Source organism: Pongo abelii, chromosome X (assembly GCF_028885655.2).
Source record: "Pongo abelii isolate AG06213 chromosome X, NHGRI_mPonAbe1-v2.0_pri, whole genome shotgun sequence".
NCBI lineage: Eukaryota > Metazoa > Chordata > Mammalia > Primates > Hominidae > Pongo > Pongo abelii.
Genome location: NC_072008.2, coordinates 125,329,617 through 125,349,665, shown reverse-complemented (window position 1 = coordinate 125,349,665; position 20,049 = coordinate 125,329,617). Strand labels below are relative to the sequence as shown.

At 43.0% G+C, this 20,049-nt stretch overlaps 1 protein-coding gene across 2 annotated transcripts; it reads left to right on the top strand.

Annotated features, from left to right (window-relative positions):
• Positions 1–441: 441 nt before the first annotated feature.
• On the top strand, positions 442–18,609 carry NKRF (NFKB repressing factor). Of its 2 annotated transcripts, XM_054545000.2 has the most exons (4): positions 1,972–2,471; positions 3,358–3,455; positions 14,441–14,571; positions 15,643–18,609. In XM_054545000.2, exons 2-4 carry the CDS (start codon positions 3,427–3,429, stop codon positions 17,598–17,600), a joined length of 2,118 nt encoding a protein of 705 aa, XP_054400975.1. In that variant the 5' UTR covers positions 1,972–2,471; positions 3,358–3,426; the 3' UTR covers positions 17,601–18,609. The 2 variants fall into 2 exon arrangements, with proteins under 2 accessions (XP_002832085.2, XP_054400975.1); XM_002832039.6 differs by lacking the exons at positions 1,972–2,471; positions 3,358–3,455 and adding an exon at positions 442–1,172.
• The last annotated feature ends 1,440 nt before the right edge of the window (positions 18,610–20,049 follow it).

Here is a 20,049-nt window from a genome sequence, read left to right as displayed (position 1 = left end):
GCTAACATGAGAAGCGGCGCTGTGGATGATTTTCTTGGCAAGCGTTTCATTTTTTACTACGTTTTCGCAGTAAGCTATCACACAAAGCTAATGATGCACGATGCACAGAGCATTTCAAGCTACTCTCTGAAGAAAAGTCACCTCGGGGAGCTGACTGTTTTGTTTTGTTTTAATGTAAAGTCCATTGCAGACCTAAATCCCTTACAAGGAACATGGTCTCACTGTCGCGCCGCTTAAAAATCCAGGGAAAAGCGTCAGACAAGCCGTGGGCTACCAACATTCATCTGAGGGCACCTTCTAACCATATTCTCGAACCTCAGAGAACCTTCCTAAATTCCCTTTCTGGAGTCCCCGCCCTCCGCTTGTCACCGTAGCGCGTCAAAGGCCCGTAGTCGTCACTGGAGGGAAAAAAGTACGTCGCGCGAGATTCTGCGACGGGATTTGGAAGTTAGGGAACAGCCGCGGCGCAAGCGCACTGGCCTCACAACCCCGGACGGCACGCGGGTAGGTAGGCTAGAACCTAGAGGAGGGGAGCAGAGCGTGCTGGGGTCTTTTATCGCTCTCCGCGCAGTGCGTGGGTCTGCGGATCCGTGGAGGTGCGGAGCCTGACTCGGCCTCCCCGGCTCGCGCGTGAGTGCGGCGGAAGCCCTTCTGCTTCTCCACGAGTTAGAGTGCAGCGGACGTGCACCCCGGTGTCGGGACGCGAGCTCGTGCTCCTCTTTTCCTCCTAACGGTGGCCCCCACGCACACACTCCAGTCCCCCCGAGAGTTGATCTTCGCCCCTCAGCGCGCCCCTCCTTACCCGGCCCCTCCCACCGGTCCCCCGTTTCCGCCCGCTTGCTAGCTGCCTAGCTCGCGGTCCGTAGTCGGCTTCGTCCCTGGGGTCCCTGCTTGGGGGCGGAGAAGATGGCTGGAGGACGTCTGCTGTTGGGGGGCGACTTCCTGTCGCCGCCGCCGCTGCCCCCCCTCCCGCCGCCGCCGCTGCCGCCCCTCCCGCCGCCCCCGCCCGAGCCGGTGCTGGAGCAGTGGCGCTATAGCCACGAAAGTGACTGGCAGTGGGCTCTGCGGCGCAGCTTCATCTGTCGGCACCTGCACAGCTATCCCGGGGCTGCCCTCGACCAGCTCCTCGCGCTCTCCGCCGCCTGGACCAACCACGTCTTCCTGGGCTGCAGGTGAGGAAGGTGTGGGTGTCGGGTTAGGGACGGGGGGTGAGAAATCGGTGATGGGGGATCGGGTTAGGGACGGCGCTGGAGGGATCGATGATGGTGGTTGGAATAGGGACGGGGGCGGGATGCGGAGGATAGCTTGGAGGCTGGAGATTTGGAGGTGCTGGAGGGCACTAGAGGGATCACTATTGGCCTGGGGGTGGGGTGGCCGACTGTGGTGGTTGGGCATGACATAACAGCTAGGAGGGTGCAGAGATCGCGGAAGCGGCCTCTCCAGGACCAGGGATGGAGACGAAGCAGCGCCTAGAAGAGGATTATTGAGAGGTGGTCATTGTAGTTGGTGGCAGTATTAGAGGACGTGGGAAATGATGAATAGCAGCATCTCGGACCTGCGTAGGGCCTTCCAAGGATGCAGTATCCGCAGAGAATATATTCGACAGTTGGGGTTGTGGGGGAAGGGCGAGGGGACCCCACTGTTCTAGTCTCCTCCTGACCACTCTCTTTTTCCATTCCTCTTAAATACCCCCCTCTACTTGCAGCCCCCTAGCAGGGTCTTACTGTCTTCTCCTGGGGAGGCGGTACGTATCAGCTCTCTGAGCCGCAGCAGCGTCAGCCTTGCTTGTAGATTTGCGCATAATGTGTCTGGACTCAAACAAAGAAATGGATATATCTACTGTAAAAATGGATTGCCCTCTTTTTACCCTAAATGGCATCAGAAGGATTAACATTTGGCTCTGAGTGAGGTTTTAGGTGTGTGTGTCTGGGGTGGGGGTGGGGGTGGGGGTGTGTGTGTGTGTTTGTTTTTCCCCCCTTTCCTAGAACCTGGTGACGTTTTGAACAGGCCTCTTAGAAAGCTCTTTGCATTCAATGGAGACTGCAGTATGGTTCCAACGCAGCGTGTTTTTTTTTTTTTTTTTTGAACAGGCTACTTGGACCTCTGTCCTTCAGAACCCCTAAATCGGCCCTATACTAGACTAGTCATTCTTTGATAGACTGGGAGACGACTTCTTTTGACATTCCTGCAATCATAGTTTTTTTAAATCAGGAAGGGTGAGAGATTCTGGAATATGATCATATCAATTTTGGCCAGTTCAGTTCCAGGAGTGACTGTAACAGATGCAGAAAAATAGGATTGTCTCCTCCTGCCCTTAATTATTGAACATGGCATTCAGTGTGATATACTTTGCTCTCATCACAGACATTATTTTTCTGTCTTCTCAAGGTTAGCATAATTTCTACCTCCAGAGATAATGATTAGGAGGAGCTGGTTACAACTGAAGAAGCCTTAGTTATTGAACAAGTCAGGTAAATCTACTTGACCTTTGCCTAAGAGTGTTGTTCTTGAGTTCAAAAGTTACCTTTATCCTATAATCATAAGTCTCCATAATATCACAGAAGGCTGTCGGAAATCTGAATCCTTAAAATAAAAACAAAAACTTAAATGAGGATAACCATTCTTTGTGTTAATAATAAATCTTACCTTCCCACTAGAATGGAAGCTCCCTTAGGGATAGGGATTTTGCTTTCTTGTTTACACCTTTATCCTCAGTGCCTAGAAGATTGCCTGGTAAATAATAGCTGCTCAATAAATGTGTGTGGAGTGAGTGGATGTATACAGCTTTATGATGTACAACACATTTTAAATATTTATTATTTCATTTCCTACAACAACCTTGGGGATTAGGTGGCATCTCATTTTTACTGCTAAATCAGTGGAGGCCAAGAAGTTAAGTGACATTTCCAAGGTCTTACAGCTGGGGCTAGGACGTAGGTCTTCTGATGCCCAGACTGATGCTCTTTCCACTGAGCCACAGCTGCCATATTTGGGAAGGATGGATCATGAGTGAAAGCAAGTAACTGACATAAGCCACATCATTATATCTCAGGATTTAATTCCAAGAACAACACCCTTGTACATAACCAGGGCATTAAAAACACAAAGTAGGCCAATGGTAGTTGGTGTTAAAGGCTCAAGCATTGCAGGCTGTTGTGTGTGCACACAGGTGCATCTGTGGATACTATGTATGCTACATTGTACATACTATGTATGTACACATTACATTGTAGCTAAGTCAGTTTAGTTAATACAAGAATTGCCATTCTTGTATTAATTGCCATTCTTGTATTAATGAATTGCCATTCATTATCAAATAGCTTAACTGAAAAGTAATGTTTGCATTATATCTGATAGCTTCCATATAGAAGAAAGGGAAGGGCCAATGAAGACTCTTGGAAGCTAGGGACCAAGTGCAGTCTTTAGATGGGCTTTATGTTACCTCTCATCTTCAGGTGGGTAAAACTTGTGTTCCAATACTTGTTGATGTTAATGTAGATTTTGGCAGAGTTCTTGTTTTCTGTGGCAGAATACTCTTCTCTCAAGTGAATTGCAGAATACATGGTGAAATAGCTCTTTCTAAACTTAAATTGTTAATTTTTTTTTTTTTTTTTTTTGAGACAGAGTCTTGCTCTGTCGCCCAGGCAGGAGTGCAGTGGCACGATCTTGGCTCACTGCAACCTCCACCTCCTGGGTTCAAGCAATTCTCATGTCTCAGCCTCCCGAGTAGCTGGGATTGCAGACATGCACCACCACACCCGGCTCATTTTTGTATTTTTGGTAGAGACGGGGTTTCGCCATTTTGGCCAGGCTGGTCTCGAACTCTGGGGGTCAAGTGATCCGCCAGCCTCGGCTTCCCAAAGTGCTAGGATTACAGGAGTGAGTCACTGCACCTGGCCTTAAATTGTTGATTTGTTGCTCAAGGTTTATCACTTGACTTTTGGAACAGGCTGTGAAGAATAGCACAAAGGAATTTCCTTGCTCTTTTTTCCCTCTGGCAAAATGTTTTGTATTCCATTTTACTTGGAGCTGAAATAAATTTCTAGGTCAAAGAAATCTTTGAAAATTCCTTCATCATAAGACCAAGCCAGGAGGAACTCAGATGTGCAGGGAAACAGACCATATTTCATTCCTTTTGGTGATGGTGGCAATTTCCACAGAACAAATTTGAATATCTTCTTGACTCTGTAACTGGGGAGTTCAAACTTAAGTACACATCAAAATCACCTGTTAGGCTTGTTAAAACAGATTGCTGGGTCCCAGCCCCAGGGTGTCTGACTCGGTAGGTCTGAGGTGGGGCCTCAGATTTTGTATTTTTGACAAGTTCCCAGGTGATGCCGATGTTGCTGATCCAGAGATCAGCACTCAGAACCACTGCTTTGTAGGATAAAATAAAAATGTTTCTATTCTGTTTTTTAATCATTTTCTCCCTCATTGTCCAGGCAACCAGAAAGCTCAAATGGCTAAAATTGTTTCACTTCATTTTTTCATTTGTCTGTTTCATCCAAGTAAACAACTTAACCAAGAATTTTTTTCTGCAGGCAATTTCTAAGATATGTCTTGTGGCTAGTGAAAAAGTAGTTCAGTTTTCTGACCAACTACATCTACAGCACTTAAATAATTGTACATATGAATTCCTAAAGAACTGTGTGATTTTTACTTAAAATTGTAGACAGTGTATTTATATTTAATAAAGCAGTTTGATTAACTGGGGCATTTAGTTTTCCAGTCATTGTCGATCAATAAGATTAGAAGGAGAATCCTGGCCTACTATTTACCTTTGATGAGACATTAATTAATAGATAAAATATACCTTAAAATGAAACCAGCTTTGCTCCCTTATTTGTCTTTTCCTGGTTGATACAAGACTGGTGTTTGGAAGGTAGATGCTGGCTGGGCTCATGTTGCAAAACTGCACATAGTAGGGAGAGTGCATAAATCACTAGCTAATGAAATGGGTGTGAGAGCTTTTGAAAGATTATCAATAATCTGGGTGTATGTTATTAACTTATGATATCAGGAGTCTTATCAATTGTTGTTGTTGTTGTTTTAATAGAGATGGGGTTTCCCTCTGTGGCTCAGGCTGATCTTGAACTCCTGAGCTCAAGTGATCCACTTGCCTTGGCCTCCCAAAGTGCTGGGATTACAAGGGTGAGCCACCGCGCCTGGCCTGAGTCTTTTTTTCTTTTTCTTTTTCTTTTTTTTTTTTGTGACAATGTTTCGCTCTTGTTTCCCAGGCTGGAGTGCAATGGCGCGATCTCAGCTCACCGCAACCTCCGCCTCCCGGGTTCAAGCGATTCTCCTGCCTCAGCCTCCCTAGTAGCTGGGATTACAGGCGTGCAACCACCACGCCCGACTAATTTTGTATTTTTAGTGGAGGCAGGGTTTCTCCATGTTGGTCAGGCTGGTCTTGAACTCCCGACCTCAGATGATCCGCCCGCCTCAGCCTCCGAAAGTGCTGAGATTACAGGCATGAGCCACTGCTCCCAGCTTTTTTTCTTCTTCTTCTTCTTCTTCTTCTTCTTCTTCTTCTTTTTTTTTTTTTTGAGAGAACCTTGCTCTGTCACCCAGACTGAAGTGCAATGGTGCGATCTCAGCTCAGTGCAGCCTCCACCTCCCGAGTGCAAGTGATTCTCCTGCCTCCACCTTCCGAGTAGCTGGGATTACAGGCGTGCACCACCACGCCCAGCTAATTTTGTTTGTATTTTCAGTAGAGACGGGGTTTCACTACGTTGGCCAGGCTGGTCCTGACCTCAGGTGAACCGCCCACCTGGGCCTCCCGAAGTGCTGGGATTACAGGCATCAGCCATTTTGCCAGGCTCTGGCCCAAGTCTTATGAAAAGTTTTTTTTTTTTTTAATTAGTTTTCCTTATGAATAGTTTTGAATAAACAATTTTATACTTGGAAACTTTAATCTTTGCTTAATTTTCAAATCTCAGCTTTTTTATTTGAACTTAGTAGAACAGTTTAATATACTTTTTTAAAGTTTTGTAAAAAGGCCGTGGCTGGTGGCCCATGCCTGTAATCCCAGCACTTTGGGAGCCTGAGGCTGGCAGATCACGTGAGGTCAGGAGTTTGAGACCAGCCTGGCCAACGTGGTAAAACTCGGGCGTGGTGACGGGTGCTTGTAGTCCCAGCTACTCGGGAGGCTAAGGCGGGAGAATTGCTTGAACCTGGGAAGCAGGGGTTGCAGTGAGCCGAGAATGCGTCATTGCGCTTTAGCTTGGTCGCCAGAGTGAGAGTCCATCTCAAAAAAAAAAAAAAAAAAAGTTTTGTAAGCAGCTATTACTGAGTATTTATTAAATTTCAGCTGCCATTGTATATTATAGTGGTTTATGTTATTCATAAGTATGCATATATATGCACCTGTCTTGTGTCCAGAGATGTAATACTTATGAAGACAGATGTTTTTGTTCATTAGAAATCATCTTTTTATGTGCTAGATATGGTGGGATAGTTGAGTCACATCCTGGTTTCCAAAAGCTTGGTATAATATCAGCTACTTTTGAGAACCATAAGACCTCAGAATTTTGGGGTTCTTTTTTTTCTTTCTCTTTTGAGACGGTCTTGCTCTGTCGCCAAGGCTGGAGTGCAGCCTGTGATCTCGGCTCACTGCAACTTCTGCCTCCCGGGTTCAAGCGATTCTCCTGCCTAAGTCTCCCGAGTAGCTGGGTCTACAGGTGCACACCACCACGACTGGCTAATTTTTATATTTTTAATAGAGACAGGGTTTCACCGTGTTGTCCAGGCTGGTCTTGAACTCCTAGCCTCAAGTGATCCGCCTGCCTCGGCCTCCCAAAGTGCTGGGATTACAGGCATGAGCCACCACGCCCAGCCTGGTTTTCTTTTTTAAGCATTTATAATCTAAAGGGTAACTTAGCAGACTTAAAAATATAGTATGCGTGCATCTTAAAAAATTACTATATTAGACTTGCCTTAATGATATCTTACATTTTATTCAATAATATAAATACTGTATAGCCATTAAAACTCATGTGGTAATGATGTGGAGAAAAGGCTTATGATACAGTAAATTAAAAACAACCCCACCAGATTTCAAATCAACATAGATGACTTGATAGTGATGGGGAGTTATGGAAAACACAGAAAAAGCATTAAAAAATAAACGCCAACATGGCCAGACACGGTGGCTCACGCCTGTAATCCCAGCACTTTGGGGGGCTGAGGCAGGCAGATCACAAGGTCAGGAGTTCGAGACCAACATGGCCAACATGGTGAAACCGTCTCTACTAAAAATACAAAAATTAGCCAGGCAGGATGGTGCGCTCCTGTAATCCCAGCTACTCGGAAGGCTGAGACAGGAGAATCACTTGAACTGAGGAGGCAGAGGCTGCAGTGAGCCGAGATCGCGCCATTGCACTCCAGCCTGGGCAATAGAGTGAGACTCAGTCTCAAAAAAAAAAAATTAATTAAAAAAAACAACCCCAACATGTTGATGAAGTTATCAGTGGTTGGGGTTATTATAACTATTTTTGAGACAGGTTCTCACTCTGTCACCCAGGCTGGAGTGCAGTGGTGTGATCACAGCTCACTGTAGCCTCAACTTCCTAGGCTCAAGTGATTTGAGTAGCTGAGATTACAGGTGTATGCCACCACGCCCAGCTTCTTTTTTTTTTTTTTTTTCTTTTTAGAGACGGGGTCTTGCCATGTTGCCCAGGCTGATCTTGAATTCCTGGGCTTAAGTGATCCTCTTGCCTTGGTCTCCCAGAGTGTTAGGATTACAGGTGTGAGCCACCGCTCCCAGCCAGTGGTTGGGAATGTAGGTGCTTTTCTTGGTGGATTTTCTAAAATGCCTGGTGTTAAAGGTGTTACTTTAAAACATACTATTAAAAAATAGACTCTGGAGAAAGTGAATAATAAAAGCTTTACTGCCTTGGCTTACTTTAAATATGTGGCACCACTTCTTTATCTTTGGATAGCTACTCTGGATTGTAGAAGCCTCGTGGTCTTACTAAACACTCTAGATTCATATTTACATTGTTCTTTGAATAGTGAAGTGTTTGTTAGGTACTATACGGTCTTTTTCATTATTGTTCAAGCTGGCTGGGCTTCTTCAGTATTATGACTTCATAGCAAAGGACAGAGAACTGTATCAGCAACCTATGTAAAGACTTATTTTTATGGCCTATGGGTGAAGTTGAATTTTGTGGCAGATGTAATGAATAGGGTATAGTAAGTAGGTAGAATAATCACTAATGCTGGAAGAAACCTGAGAAAAGTGAGCATGAATGAGTGAGCCCTAAGTGCATCACACCATAAGACATATATGCCATTTGCAATTGTATACTGTATTTGAAATCAGGCTCTAACTGAAGGTCTGGAGAATATTGACTGGAATTCAAGGTAAGTTGCCTGGTTGTAGGGCCACTTTTGATAACAGGCGTGGGATTAGTAGTTTAAGATTTATAGACTCATCTCATTTTCATAGACCTTTTTTTTTTTTTTTTTTTCGAGATGGAGTTTCACTCTTGTTGCCCAGGCTGGAGTGCGATGGCGTGATCTCGGCTCACTGCAACCTCTGCCTCCCAGGTTCAAGTGATTCTCCTGTCTCAGCCTCCCAAGTAGCTGGGACTACAGGCATGCACCATCACACCCGGCTAATTTTTGTATTTTTAGTAGAGACAGGGTCTCTCTATGTTGGTCAGGCTGGTCTCGAATTCCCGACCTCAGGTGATCTGCCTGCCTTGGCCTCCCAAAGTGTTGGGATTACAGGCGTGAGCCACATGCACCCGGCTTTTGTTTTTATCTCATACTTTGGAAATTGTACTCCCAAATTTGAATGGAAGTGATATGTAGAATGTATTGTGTTTTATTTTATTTTATTTTATTATTATTTTTGAGACAGAGTCTCGTTCTTGTCGTCCAGGCTGGAGTGCAGTGGTGCAATCTCAGCTCACTGCAACCTCCGCCTCCCAGGTTCAAGCGATTCTCCTGCCTCAGCCTCCTGAGTAGCTGGGATTACAGGCGCCTGCTACCACACCCGGCTAATTTTTGTATTTTTAGTAGAGACGGGGTTTTACCATGTTGGGCAAGCTGGTCTTGAACTCCTGACCTTAGGTGACCTGCCCACCTCAGCCTCCCAAAGTGTTGGGATTACAGGTGTGAGCCACCCCGCCCAGCCATATTGTGTTTTAGACTGTGCTTTCTGATGTTCAGATAAGAGTCAATGAAAATAAAATTACTCTTGGTATTTAAATACTCGTGCTAGCTTTAGCAGCAACAGTTGTCAGTGGGAAGTACAGGTTACAACTGAGCTAGCTTCCAGCAATCTGTCGGGGAGGCCACCATGCCTTGACTTCTGCTTTGCGTGGAATGATACGTGATGGGTGTGCAAGCTGTTCTACTGAAAATGGAAAATGTTACCCTCCTTCTGGTTCAGAACCGATTCATGTAAAGGTATGATAGTTACTCATTTTCAGAACTTTCTTCCCAAATGCTACCAGGAATCTCTTTTTCGGTCCTAGGCTGGGGAAGGCTCTGAAGGTAGGAAGGGAGAGCAGGTAACCGTGATAACAAACACTTTACTTGAGCTCCTGTTTCTGTTTCTCTGTAGTAAAATGTTATTCTATCAAGCAGCCAATCTTCATAAGGAACCTTTTTTTTTTTTTTTTTTTTAAAGAGACCATCTCAGCCGGGTGCAGTTGCTCACAGCTGTAATCCTAGCACTTTGGGAGGCTGAGGCAGGTGGATTACCTGAGATCAGGAGTTCAAGGTCAGCCTGGTCAACATGGCAAAACCCCGTCTCTACTGAAAAATACAAAAATTAGCCAGGCGTGGTGGCGCATGCCTGTAATCCCAGCTACTTGGGAGGCTGAGGCAGGAGAAGTGCTTGAACCCAGGAGGTGGAGGTTGCAGTGAGCTGATATTGTGCCACTGCACTCCAGCCTGGGAGACAGAGCAAGACTCCCTCTAAAAAAAAAAAAAAAAAAAGAGACAGAGTCTTACTCTGTCACCCAGGCTGGAGTGCAGTGGTGCGATCACAGCTCACTGCAGCCTTGACCTTCCCAGCTCAAGTGATCCTCCCACCTCAGCCTCCCAAGTAGCTGGGACTACAGGCATGGGTCACCATGCCTGGCTGCGTTTTTTGTTTGTTTGTTATTTTTATTTTTTGTAATGATGGTGTTTCGCCATGTTGCCCAGGCTGGTCTTGAATTCCTGGCTTCAAGTGATCTGCCCACCTCCACCTCTCAATGTGCTGGGATTACAGGCATGAACCACTGTGCTCAGCCAGGAGCCATTTTTTAAATTGTGTATTTTAAAGCTTTGTCTTAAAATTTCAAACACACAAAAGTAGAAAAGAGTTTAATGAATCCCATGTACCCATCACTCAGCAATCATCAGCAGTCTGCCACGCTACCCTTCTTCATCTATTCTGCTGTAGGTTTTTGTGGGCAATAGTCTGGAGTATATTTTTTAAAATCCTGACATCATTTCACCTGTACATTCTTCAGTACACATCTGTATCAGATAAGAATTTTTAAAAATAGTCACCATACCATTATTCATATTCAACAAAATTAATAGTAATTTCTTAAAAATCACCCAATGCCTATTGCATGTTCAGTTTTCTTCATTTCTCTCAAATGTCTTTTTACAGCTCGTTTGATTCATTCATGATACAAAGTCTATACAATGTATTTGATTGATCCATCTCCTTTAACCTATAACCACTCCCTCTTCCTTTTATTTTCATTCTACAGTATTTATTTGATGAGGAAACTGGGCTGTCACATACTGTTCCCTCATTCTGGAGTTGGATAGTTCCATTCTTGTGTTTCACATGTTTCTGGGAGTCAGGAACTTGATTAGGTTCAGGTTCAATTCTCTGGAGAGCCATAATGCTTTCTAGATAGTGCCGTGATATCCTATTGTATCACATCGTGGGGTACATGTTTGGTTGTCCCACTTTTAGTGATATTAAGATGATAAAGTCCCCAATCAGCTTTTTAAAATGAAATTTTTCTTGAGATAATTATAGATTGACATGCAACTGTAAGAAATAATAGAAAGAGATGGCCGGGTGCGGTGGCTTATGCCTGTAATCCCAGCACTTTGGAAGGTTGAGGCTGGCGGAGAGGTCAGGAGTTTGACACCAGCCTGGTCAATATGATGAGACCCTTGTCCTACTAAAAATACAAAAATTAGCCCCGCATGGTGGTGCATGCTTATAGTCCCAGCTACTTGGGAGACTGAGGCAGGAGAATCACTTGAATCCAGGAGGCGGAGGTTGCGGTGAGCCAAGGTCGCGCCATTGCATTCCAGCATGGGTGACAGAGTGAGACTCTGTTTCAAAAAAAAAAAAAAGTTCCTTTTTGTCCCAAGTAGTGTTCCATAGTGTGTGTGTACCAGAATCTAACTATTCACCTGTTGAAGGACATATGGGCTGATTGTAGTTTTGGGCTGTTACAAATAAAGCTGCTATGAACATTCAAGTACAGGTTTTTGTGTGAACATAAGTTCTCATTTCTCTGGAATAAATGTCCAAGAGTATAATTGCAATCGCTGGATCAAGTGGTCACTGATTTTTTTTTTTTTTTTTTTGGAGGCGGCATTTCATTCTTGTTGCCCAGGCTGGAGTGCAATGGTGCGATCTTGGCTCACTGCAACGTCCGCCTCCTGGGTTCAAGTGATTCTCCTGCCTCAGCCTCCAGAGTAGCTGGGATTAGAAGCATGCATCACCACGCCCAGCTAATTTTGTCTTTTTAGTAGAGACGGTGTTTCTCCATGTTGGTCAGGCTGGTCTCGAACTCCCGACCTCAGGTGATCTGCCCACCTTGGCCTCCCAAAGTGCTGGGATTACAAGCGTGAGCCACTGCACCCGGCCTGATGTTTGGTTTTATAAGAAACTACCAAACTGTTTTCCAGAGTGACTGTATCATTTTATATTCCCAGCAGCAATGTCTGAGTGATCCAGTTTCTCCTGATTTTTGCCAGCATTTGGTATTGTCACTTTTTTTTTTTTTTTTTTTTTTTTTTTTGTTTTGAGATGGAGTTTTGCTCTGTCACTCAGGCTGGAGTGCAGTGGCACAATCTCGGCTCACTGCAACCTCTGCCTCCCAGATTCAAGCGATTCTCCTGCCTCAGCCTCCTGAGAAGCTAGGATTACAGGCGCATGCCACCACGCCAGGCTAATTTTTGTATTTTTAGTAGAGACGGGGTTTCACCATGTTGGTCAGGCTGATCTCGAACTCCTGACCTCGTGATCTACCCGCCTCAGCCTCCCAAAGTGCTGGGATTACAGGCGTGAGCTACTGTGCCCAGCCATTGTCACTTTTTTATTTTGGCCATTCTAATAAGTGTATAGTGATACCTCATTGTGATTTTAAATTGCATTTCCCTAGTGGCTAGTGATGAACATCTTTTCATGTGCTTATTTGCAATCTGTCCTCTTTGGTGAAATATTTTGTTTATGTCTTTTCTTCATTTTTTAATTTGATTTTTTTTTCTATTGAGTTTTAGGTACTACTAGTCTTCTGTCAAGTGTGTGGTTTACAGATATTTTCTCCCAGTCTGCAGCTTGACTTTTCGTCCTCTTCACAGTCTTTCAACGGCAAAACTTTTTACTCTTTTTTTTTTTTTTTTTTTTTTGAGACGGAGTCTCGCTCTGTCACCCAGACCTAGACTGGAGTGTAGTGGCGCGATCTCGGCTCACTGCAACCTCCACCTCCCTGGTTTGAGTGATTCTCCTGCCTCAGTCTTACAAGAAGCTTGGACTACAGGTGTGTACCACCATGCCCAGCTATTTTTTTTTTTTCTATTTTTGTAGAGATGGGGGTTTGCCATGTTGGCCAGGCTGGTCTTGAACTCCTGACCTCAAGTGATCCGCCCACCTCGGCCTCCCAAAGTGCTGGGATTACAGGAGTGAGCCACCACACCCAGCCAAAACTTTTTAATTTCAATGAGGTCCATTTTATCACCAGTTTCTTTATGGATCATGCTTGGTATCAAGCCTAAGAACTGTTTGCCTAGCCCTAGATCCCACAGATTTTCTCCTGTGTTTTTTTTCAATAAAAGTTTCATAGTTTTACATTTAGGTTTATGATGTATTTTGAGTTAGTTTTGTGTAAGGTGTGAGGTTTAGGTTGTAGAGTTGTTTTTTTTTTTTTTTTTTTTTTTTGGCCTATGGATGCCCACTTGTTCCGGCGCCATTTTTTGAGAAGGCTATCCTTCCTCCATTGAATTGTCTTGGCACCTTTGTCAATAATCAGTAGAGAATATTTGCTTGGGTCTGACTGTGAGTTCTTCCCCCATTAGCTTTTCACCTAATAGGTTTAGCAGCCATTGATAATTTCTTTTCTTTTTTTTTTTTTTTTTTTTTGAGATGGAGTCTAGCTCTGTCGCCCAGGCTGGAGTGCAGTGGCATGATCTCGGCTCGCTGCAGCCTCTGCCTCCCAGGTTCAAGCAGTTTTCCTGCCTCAGCCTCCTGAGTAGCTGGTATTACAGGTGTCCACCACCATACCCGGGTAATTTTTGTGTTTTTAGTAGAGATGGAGTTTCACCATGTTGGCCAGGCTGTTCTCGAACTCCTGACCTCAAGTGATCCACCCGCTTAGGCCTTCCAAAGTGCTGAGATTACAGGTGTGAGCCACCATGCCTGCCTCATGATCATTTTTTATTTTATTATAGGTTACAAAATGGTAGTAGTCCATTCCTTCATTTATTAGCTGGAATGCTTCTCTAAAAGACATTTTCCTCATCATCTCTTTGGTTGCTCTAAGTACAATTTATACAGGAAAACACAGGATAAATGTTTGCTTTCTTCCTTTCATATTTGCCTGTTTGCAGAATAATGACATGGTTCCTTCCATCCTCCAAAGGTGACTAATAATAGTTTGTAAGTATCATTATGAACTAATGGATTTTCAACATATTTGATATATTTCAATCCATTGCCATCATTGTTCTTATCAATATTTGAGTTGGCTCACTTTGCCAGTAAGAGTCTATTCAAATTGCCTTCTGAGTCCATTTGACACAACGCCTTTGATCTTTGACAGTTTCCTTGGTTTTAGGTGCTAGAAGATTTCTCAGGCTCACCTTAGACATTTCCTGCCACAGACTTAGAATCAGCCATTTCTCTAAGGACCCTGATTCCATTTCATGAGAAATGATAGAGACCACAGTCAAAACAGATCGTGAATTTATACTGATATTTTCAATTCAAATTAAAGATAAGGTTTTTGCTAAAATTTTTTGAGTTTATATTTGTATGTCTTATGCTGAAAAATCTTGATTCCTAATTAGTAACATAATTATTCATTTGATGGGTAAATATTTTAGGGCCGATTCTTTGGTTTTATAGCCAAGATGCCCTGTTGATAAAGTCTTGTGGGAGCAATTATAAGACTGGCTTATTTTGAAGCTTTTTAAAAAAGACATCCTTACCTGTTTTAACTGTAGATTATATTAACTTAAATAGGTACAGCCCACGCTTGATGGAAAAAATTCTCCAAATGGCTGAAGGTATTGATATTGGGGAGATGCCTTCATATGATCTGGTGCTGTCCAAGCCTTCCAAAGGTCAAAAACGCCACCTCTCTACATGTGATGGTGAGTATACTTGTTTCTGAAAGGTGGGATCTGAAGAAACAACATGGCTTTAAAAAAATGATATGAGTGTGGTATATGATTTCAAATAACATTGGTAACATTAGTTCTTATGGGTAAAAGAGTTTTAGCTTTTAATTATATACAATTTTTTGAGGATGCTAAATAGAATTGAAAATTAAGAATATTGAAATCATGTTATTATGCAGTCCTTGAAATTTATGCCATGGAACCGCCCTCTAAATAAAATCTTATACTGTGATCACTTGAGCATCTAAGTCACTAAATCCTCTTGGATGGGTCCAGGATGGACGAGCTTTCTACTGAGCAGTGTTACAGGGAGGAAGCTCTAGTGTCTAGTATAGCTTCATCAGAGTTCTTCCATAGCTTTAAATTTGGCATCTCACATAAATCATTAGTTTCCAGCTGTTGTTTGTTCTAGAAAGAAAATAGAGCAAACACCCTTTTGTGATGAATGGGTCAGAGCTGAGGTTTTGAAGCTGAAAACTTTTGGAATCTTTTGATAATTCTTTTTCTTTGATTTTTAGTCACAACTATGTAAAGCACCATCACAGAGTCACTCACCTCTGATACAAAAGAGAAAGGCTTTATAACTGCCTCTGCTCATCATCTGTCTTGCATTAGAGCCATCTGTTCCATTTTCAATCCTTAAGTGAGCTTTTCAGCATGGGTGGTATGAGATTGTACTGGAACAATCTTCCAGTCCACTTCACCTTCCAGCACAAGTGAAGAGAATACTTCACCTGTGCTTTAGCTCATTTGATGCAAAAGCAGCTACCAGTCGTGTGGTGGTGACCTGCATACTTGACTCAATTGTGTATTTTCTATCAAGGGTCTTCCCTTACATGTGGAAAGACAGGGAGCATCCCTCCTTATGCTGGAATCTTACATTGATAATTGAGTCCCTTCACCCAAATGGCGTGAAGTTTTTGTGATGGAAGTATCTCGTACCAACAATGCAGCTTGCAAATAATATGGTTGGTACTATTTTCCTGCTTGGTTCTTTTGAAATATTCCCATTTTAATGAATTGTAAATTTCACTCATTCTATAGGTCAAAATCCTCCTAAAAAGCAAGCCGGTTCCAAATTCCATGCGAGACCTCGTTTTGAGCCTGTACATTTTGTAGCTAGTAGTTCAAAAGATGAAAGACAGGAAGATCCTTATGGCCCTCAAACAAAAGAGGTAAATGAACAAACACATTTTGCCAGCATGCCAAGAGACATCTACCAAGATTACACTCAAGACTCTTTCAGTATACAAGATGGGAATTCTCAGTATTGTGATTCATCAGGATTCATTCTCACAAAAGACCAGCCTGTAACAGCCAACATGTATTTTGACAGTGGGAACCCTGCCCCAAGCACCACATCACAGCAGGCAAACTCTCAGTCAACTCCTGAGCCTTCACCATCACAGACATTTCCCGAGTCTGTGGTAGCCGAGAAGCAGTATTTTATTGAAAAATTAACGGCGACAATCTGGAAGAACCTTTCTAATCCAGAGATGACTTCTGGATCTGATAAAATTAATTATACATATATGTTAACTCGTTGTATTCAGGCGTGTAAGACAAATCCTGAGTATATATATGCTCCTTTAAAGGAAATTCCTCCTGCCGACATCCCCAAAAATAAAAAACTTCTAACTGATGGCTATGCTTGTGAAGTTAGATGCCAAAATATCTACTTAACTACAGGTTATGCTGGCAGCAAGAATGGGTCCAGGGATCGAGCTACAGAGCTAGCTGTAAAACTCTTGCAGAAACGTATTGAAGTTAGAGTTGTCCGGCGGAAATTCAAGCATACATTTGGAGAGGACCTCGTGGTGTGTCAGATTGGCATGTCCTCCTATGAATTTCCTCCAGCTCTGAAACCACCAGAAGATCTGGTGGTGCTGGGTAAAGATGCTGCCGGGCAGCCAATTTTTAATGCTTCTGCCAAACACTGGACCAATTTTGTCATCACAGAAAATGCAAATGATGCAATTGGTATCCTTAACAATTCTGCCTCATTCAACAAGATGTCAATTGAATACAAATATGAGATGATGCCAAATCGCACATGGCGTTGTCGAGTGTTTTTACAAGATCACTGCTTAGCTGAAGGTTATGGAACCAAGAAAACAAGTAAACATGCAGCTGCTGACGAGGCTTTGAAAATTCTTCAGAAAACACAGCCCACTTATCCATCTGTCAAAAGTTCACAATGCCATACAGGCTCTTCACCCAGGGGATCTGGAAAGAAGAAAGATATAAAGGATCTTGTAGTTTATGAGAATTCTTCAAATCCCGTGTGCACGCTGAATGACACAGCTCAGTTTAACCGAATGACAGTTGAGTATGTCTATGAAAGGATGACAGGCCTCCGCTGGAAATGCAAAGTGATTCTAGAGAGTGAAGTAATTGCAGAAGCAGTTGGGGTGAAGAAAACTGTCAAATATGAAGCTGCTGGGGAAGCTGTGAAAACCCTCAAAAAGACCCAGCCAACTGTCATTAACAACTTGAAGAAAGGAGCTGTTGAAGATGTGATTTCAAGAAATGAAATTCAGGGCCGCTCAGCAGAGGAGGCTTACAAACAGCAAATCAAAGAAGATAATATTGGAAATCAGCTGCTGAGAAAGATGGGTTGGACTGGTGGTGGTTTAGGTAAATCTGGTGAGGGCATACGGGAGCCTATCTCAGTCAAAGAGCAGCATAAGCGGGAAGGGCTTGGTCTGGATGTAGAGAGGGTGAATAAAATTGCCAAGAGAGATATTGAACAGATCATCAGAAACTACGCTCGCTCCGAGAGCCACACAGATTTGACTTTCTCTAGAGAGCTGACTAATGACGAACGGAAGCAAATACATCAGATTGCCCAGAAGTATGGTCTTAAGAGTAAGTCTCATGGGGTGGGCCATGATAGGTACCTAGTGGTAGGTAGAAAAAGACGGAAGGAAGACCTACTAGATCAGCTCAAACAGGAAGGCCAGGTGGGCCATTACGAGCTTGTTATGCCTCAAGCAAATTGAGATCTTACTAATTTATTTTGTAAATGCCTAATGAGGCAGATTTTTGAATTAAAGAAATGCTACATGTTCCGGTTGCAGAGTATATTCATAAGATGTCTCACCTTGTTCATTTCACATGGTGGTTTATTAGATATTGGAACCTAAAGAATTCTGTCCACTTGTATTAGCTTAATCCAGCAGATGATATTGTGCAGTTACTGTTTGTGTCTTTGATATTGCTGTGTCCCTCAGATTTTAGTAGTTTGACAAGCAAGAACACATATCCAAATGGAATTTTACCCTGAGAAATTATCATTTTAAAGGGCATAGCACAGCAATCTGCAACAATATGTAAAGTTGATATTGACTACAATAAAAATCCAGTCTTAATTCCAGATTTACTGAAAATGTCAGATCATTTTGTATTAATCTATTTTCATCTTTGTGTGAAGCCAGTTATAGAATGTTTGACAATAAATTGTGCTGTACACGTAAATGTCCTTACCAACTAAATGATGTAAAACTTTCTTAAAGTAATTTTAGTGTTCATTTATTTATAACTTCTACCATGTGATTTCCAGAATATTGGAAGTGATTTACTGTATCTTGTGATATATGGGTTTTAACAAATTCTAGTCTTCACGCTGAGAGAGCACTACTTGAGAGAGCAGTTGAAAGTTTCAAAAACTTTGGTTCAATCTGAAGAAAGGAAGCTTGAACTGTTTGTTCTTGGTGCCTTGCAGAGAGACTCACAGCAACTCTCCATTATAGCTTTTACACGGTTTGGATGTGCAGCACATCCAAGGCAACCACAGCTGTGGTAGAGCTTGGTAAAAGACTGAAGATACATTGGTGCTTTGATGAAAAGGTCAGTTGGCTGGTCCCTCTCTCAAAAAGCTTATTAAGCCTGAAAAGCCAACTTTGTAACATATTTAAAACTGCTATTTTCGCTTATTTCTGGAATGTAAAAAAAAAAAATGTATAAAAAGAATTAGTGTATGCTTCCTGAATAAAAAGGAGCCAAAGTTGATCAGAATGGTGGCGTGCTCATTTCCGGGCAGCAGCCTTGTAGCAACACTGGGTCTTTGGAGAAGGGAAGTGGTGTTTGCACAGAATAGTTCAGCACCCAGAGCACATGCGGATGAATGTCCAGATTTAACAGATAGGAATCAGTCAACTATCACTTTTTTCCTATGGACCAACATGCTGGCTTCAACCAAATCTTAGGCTGCCCCCTTTTATGTGATTTTATTTTTGTATCTCAGATAAATCAAGTATAACCTCATGACAGCACAGGTGAATTTATCATTGATCATTAGACACCTCTAATGAAATGATGTTCAGGACAATTAGGTGGTTTACAGTGCTTGAAAACATTTAGCACCGTGCTTGACATGTAATTGGCCAACAAGAAATCGTAATTTCCTTTCCCCTGTTTTTTGTTTGTTTGTTTGTTTTTGAGATGGAGTTTCGCTCTTCTTGCCCAGGCTGGAGTGCAGTGGCGCAGTCTCGACTCACTGCAACCTCCACCTCCTGGGTTCAAACGATTCTCCTGTGTCATCCTCCCAAGTAGCTGGGATTACAGGCACCCGCCACCACGCCCGGCTGATTTTTGTATTTTTAGTAGAGACGAGATTTCACCATGTTGGCCAGGCTGGTCTTGAAGTTCTGACCTCAGGTGATCTCCCCACCTTAGCCTCCCAAATTGCTGGGATTACAGGCTTGAGCCACCGCGCCTGGCCCTGTTTTTTATATTTTACATTAAGCAGCTGCCCACTGTAGTTAAATTAATGCTTAAAAAATATAAAGGGATTAGCCTTTACACCTGGATTTCTGTAACTGGTAATCATCTATGGTAACTAAACTGTGATAATTGTTTTCCATTAACTGTCTTCCTACAGTGCATAGCCTTTCTTAATGTTGGTAGGAAGAGAAATGAGGTGTACATTTTATTTTGGCACTTCATACTAACATTGGCAGAAAGAACTAAGCAAAATATTTATAGATTTTATAGGATTTCAATTTTTTTTTTGAGACAGGGTCCCACTCCGGTTACCTAGTCTGGAGTGCAATGGCACAGTCTTGGCTCACTGCAACCTCCACCTCCCGAGTAGCTGGGACTACAGGTGCGCACTGCCTGGCCTGGCTAATTTTTTGTATTTTTAGTAGAGATGGGATTCTGGTCTCTGCCAGAGACCAGCTTGGTCTCAAGCTCCTGGAGTTACGCAGTCCACCCTTCTCAGCCTCCCAAAGTGCTAGGATTACAGGCATGAGCCACTACACCCAGGCTGCAAGTTTGTTTTGTTTTTAATTTACAAGGTTCATGCCAGCCTTCAGAAGCTATGGTTGAATTTGTGAGTTAGAAAAAACCTGTCTTCAATTCTCTGAGTAAGAGTGGCTTTGGGATTAAGGGATATGAAAACTTCACTGATTACTCTCTTTACATTTCTTTCTTCCCCCAAATGATTTT

Excerpts from the sequence above, each read along its gene's own strand:
- NKRF (XM_002832039.6), top strand. The coding sequence starts at position 907 with ATGGCTGGAGGACGTCTGCTGTTGGGGGGCGACTTCCTGTCGCCGCCG. Across the intron at positions 1,173-14,440 it reads CACGTCTTCCTGGGCTGCAG|GTACAGCCCACGCTTGATGG; the intron begins GTGAGGAAGGTG and ends TAACTTAAATAG. Across the intron at positions 14,572-15,642 it reads CCACCTCTCTACATGTGATG|GTCAAAATCCTCCTAAAAAG; the intron begins GTGAGTATACTT and ends CTCATTCTATAG.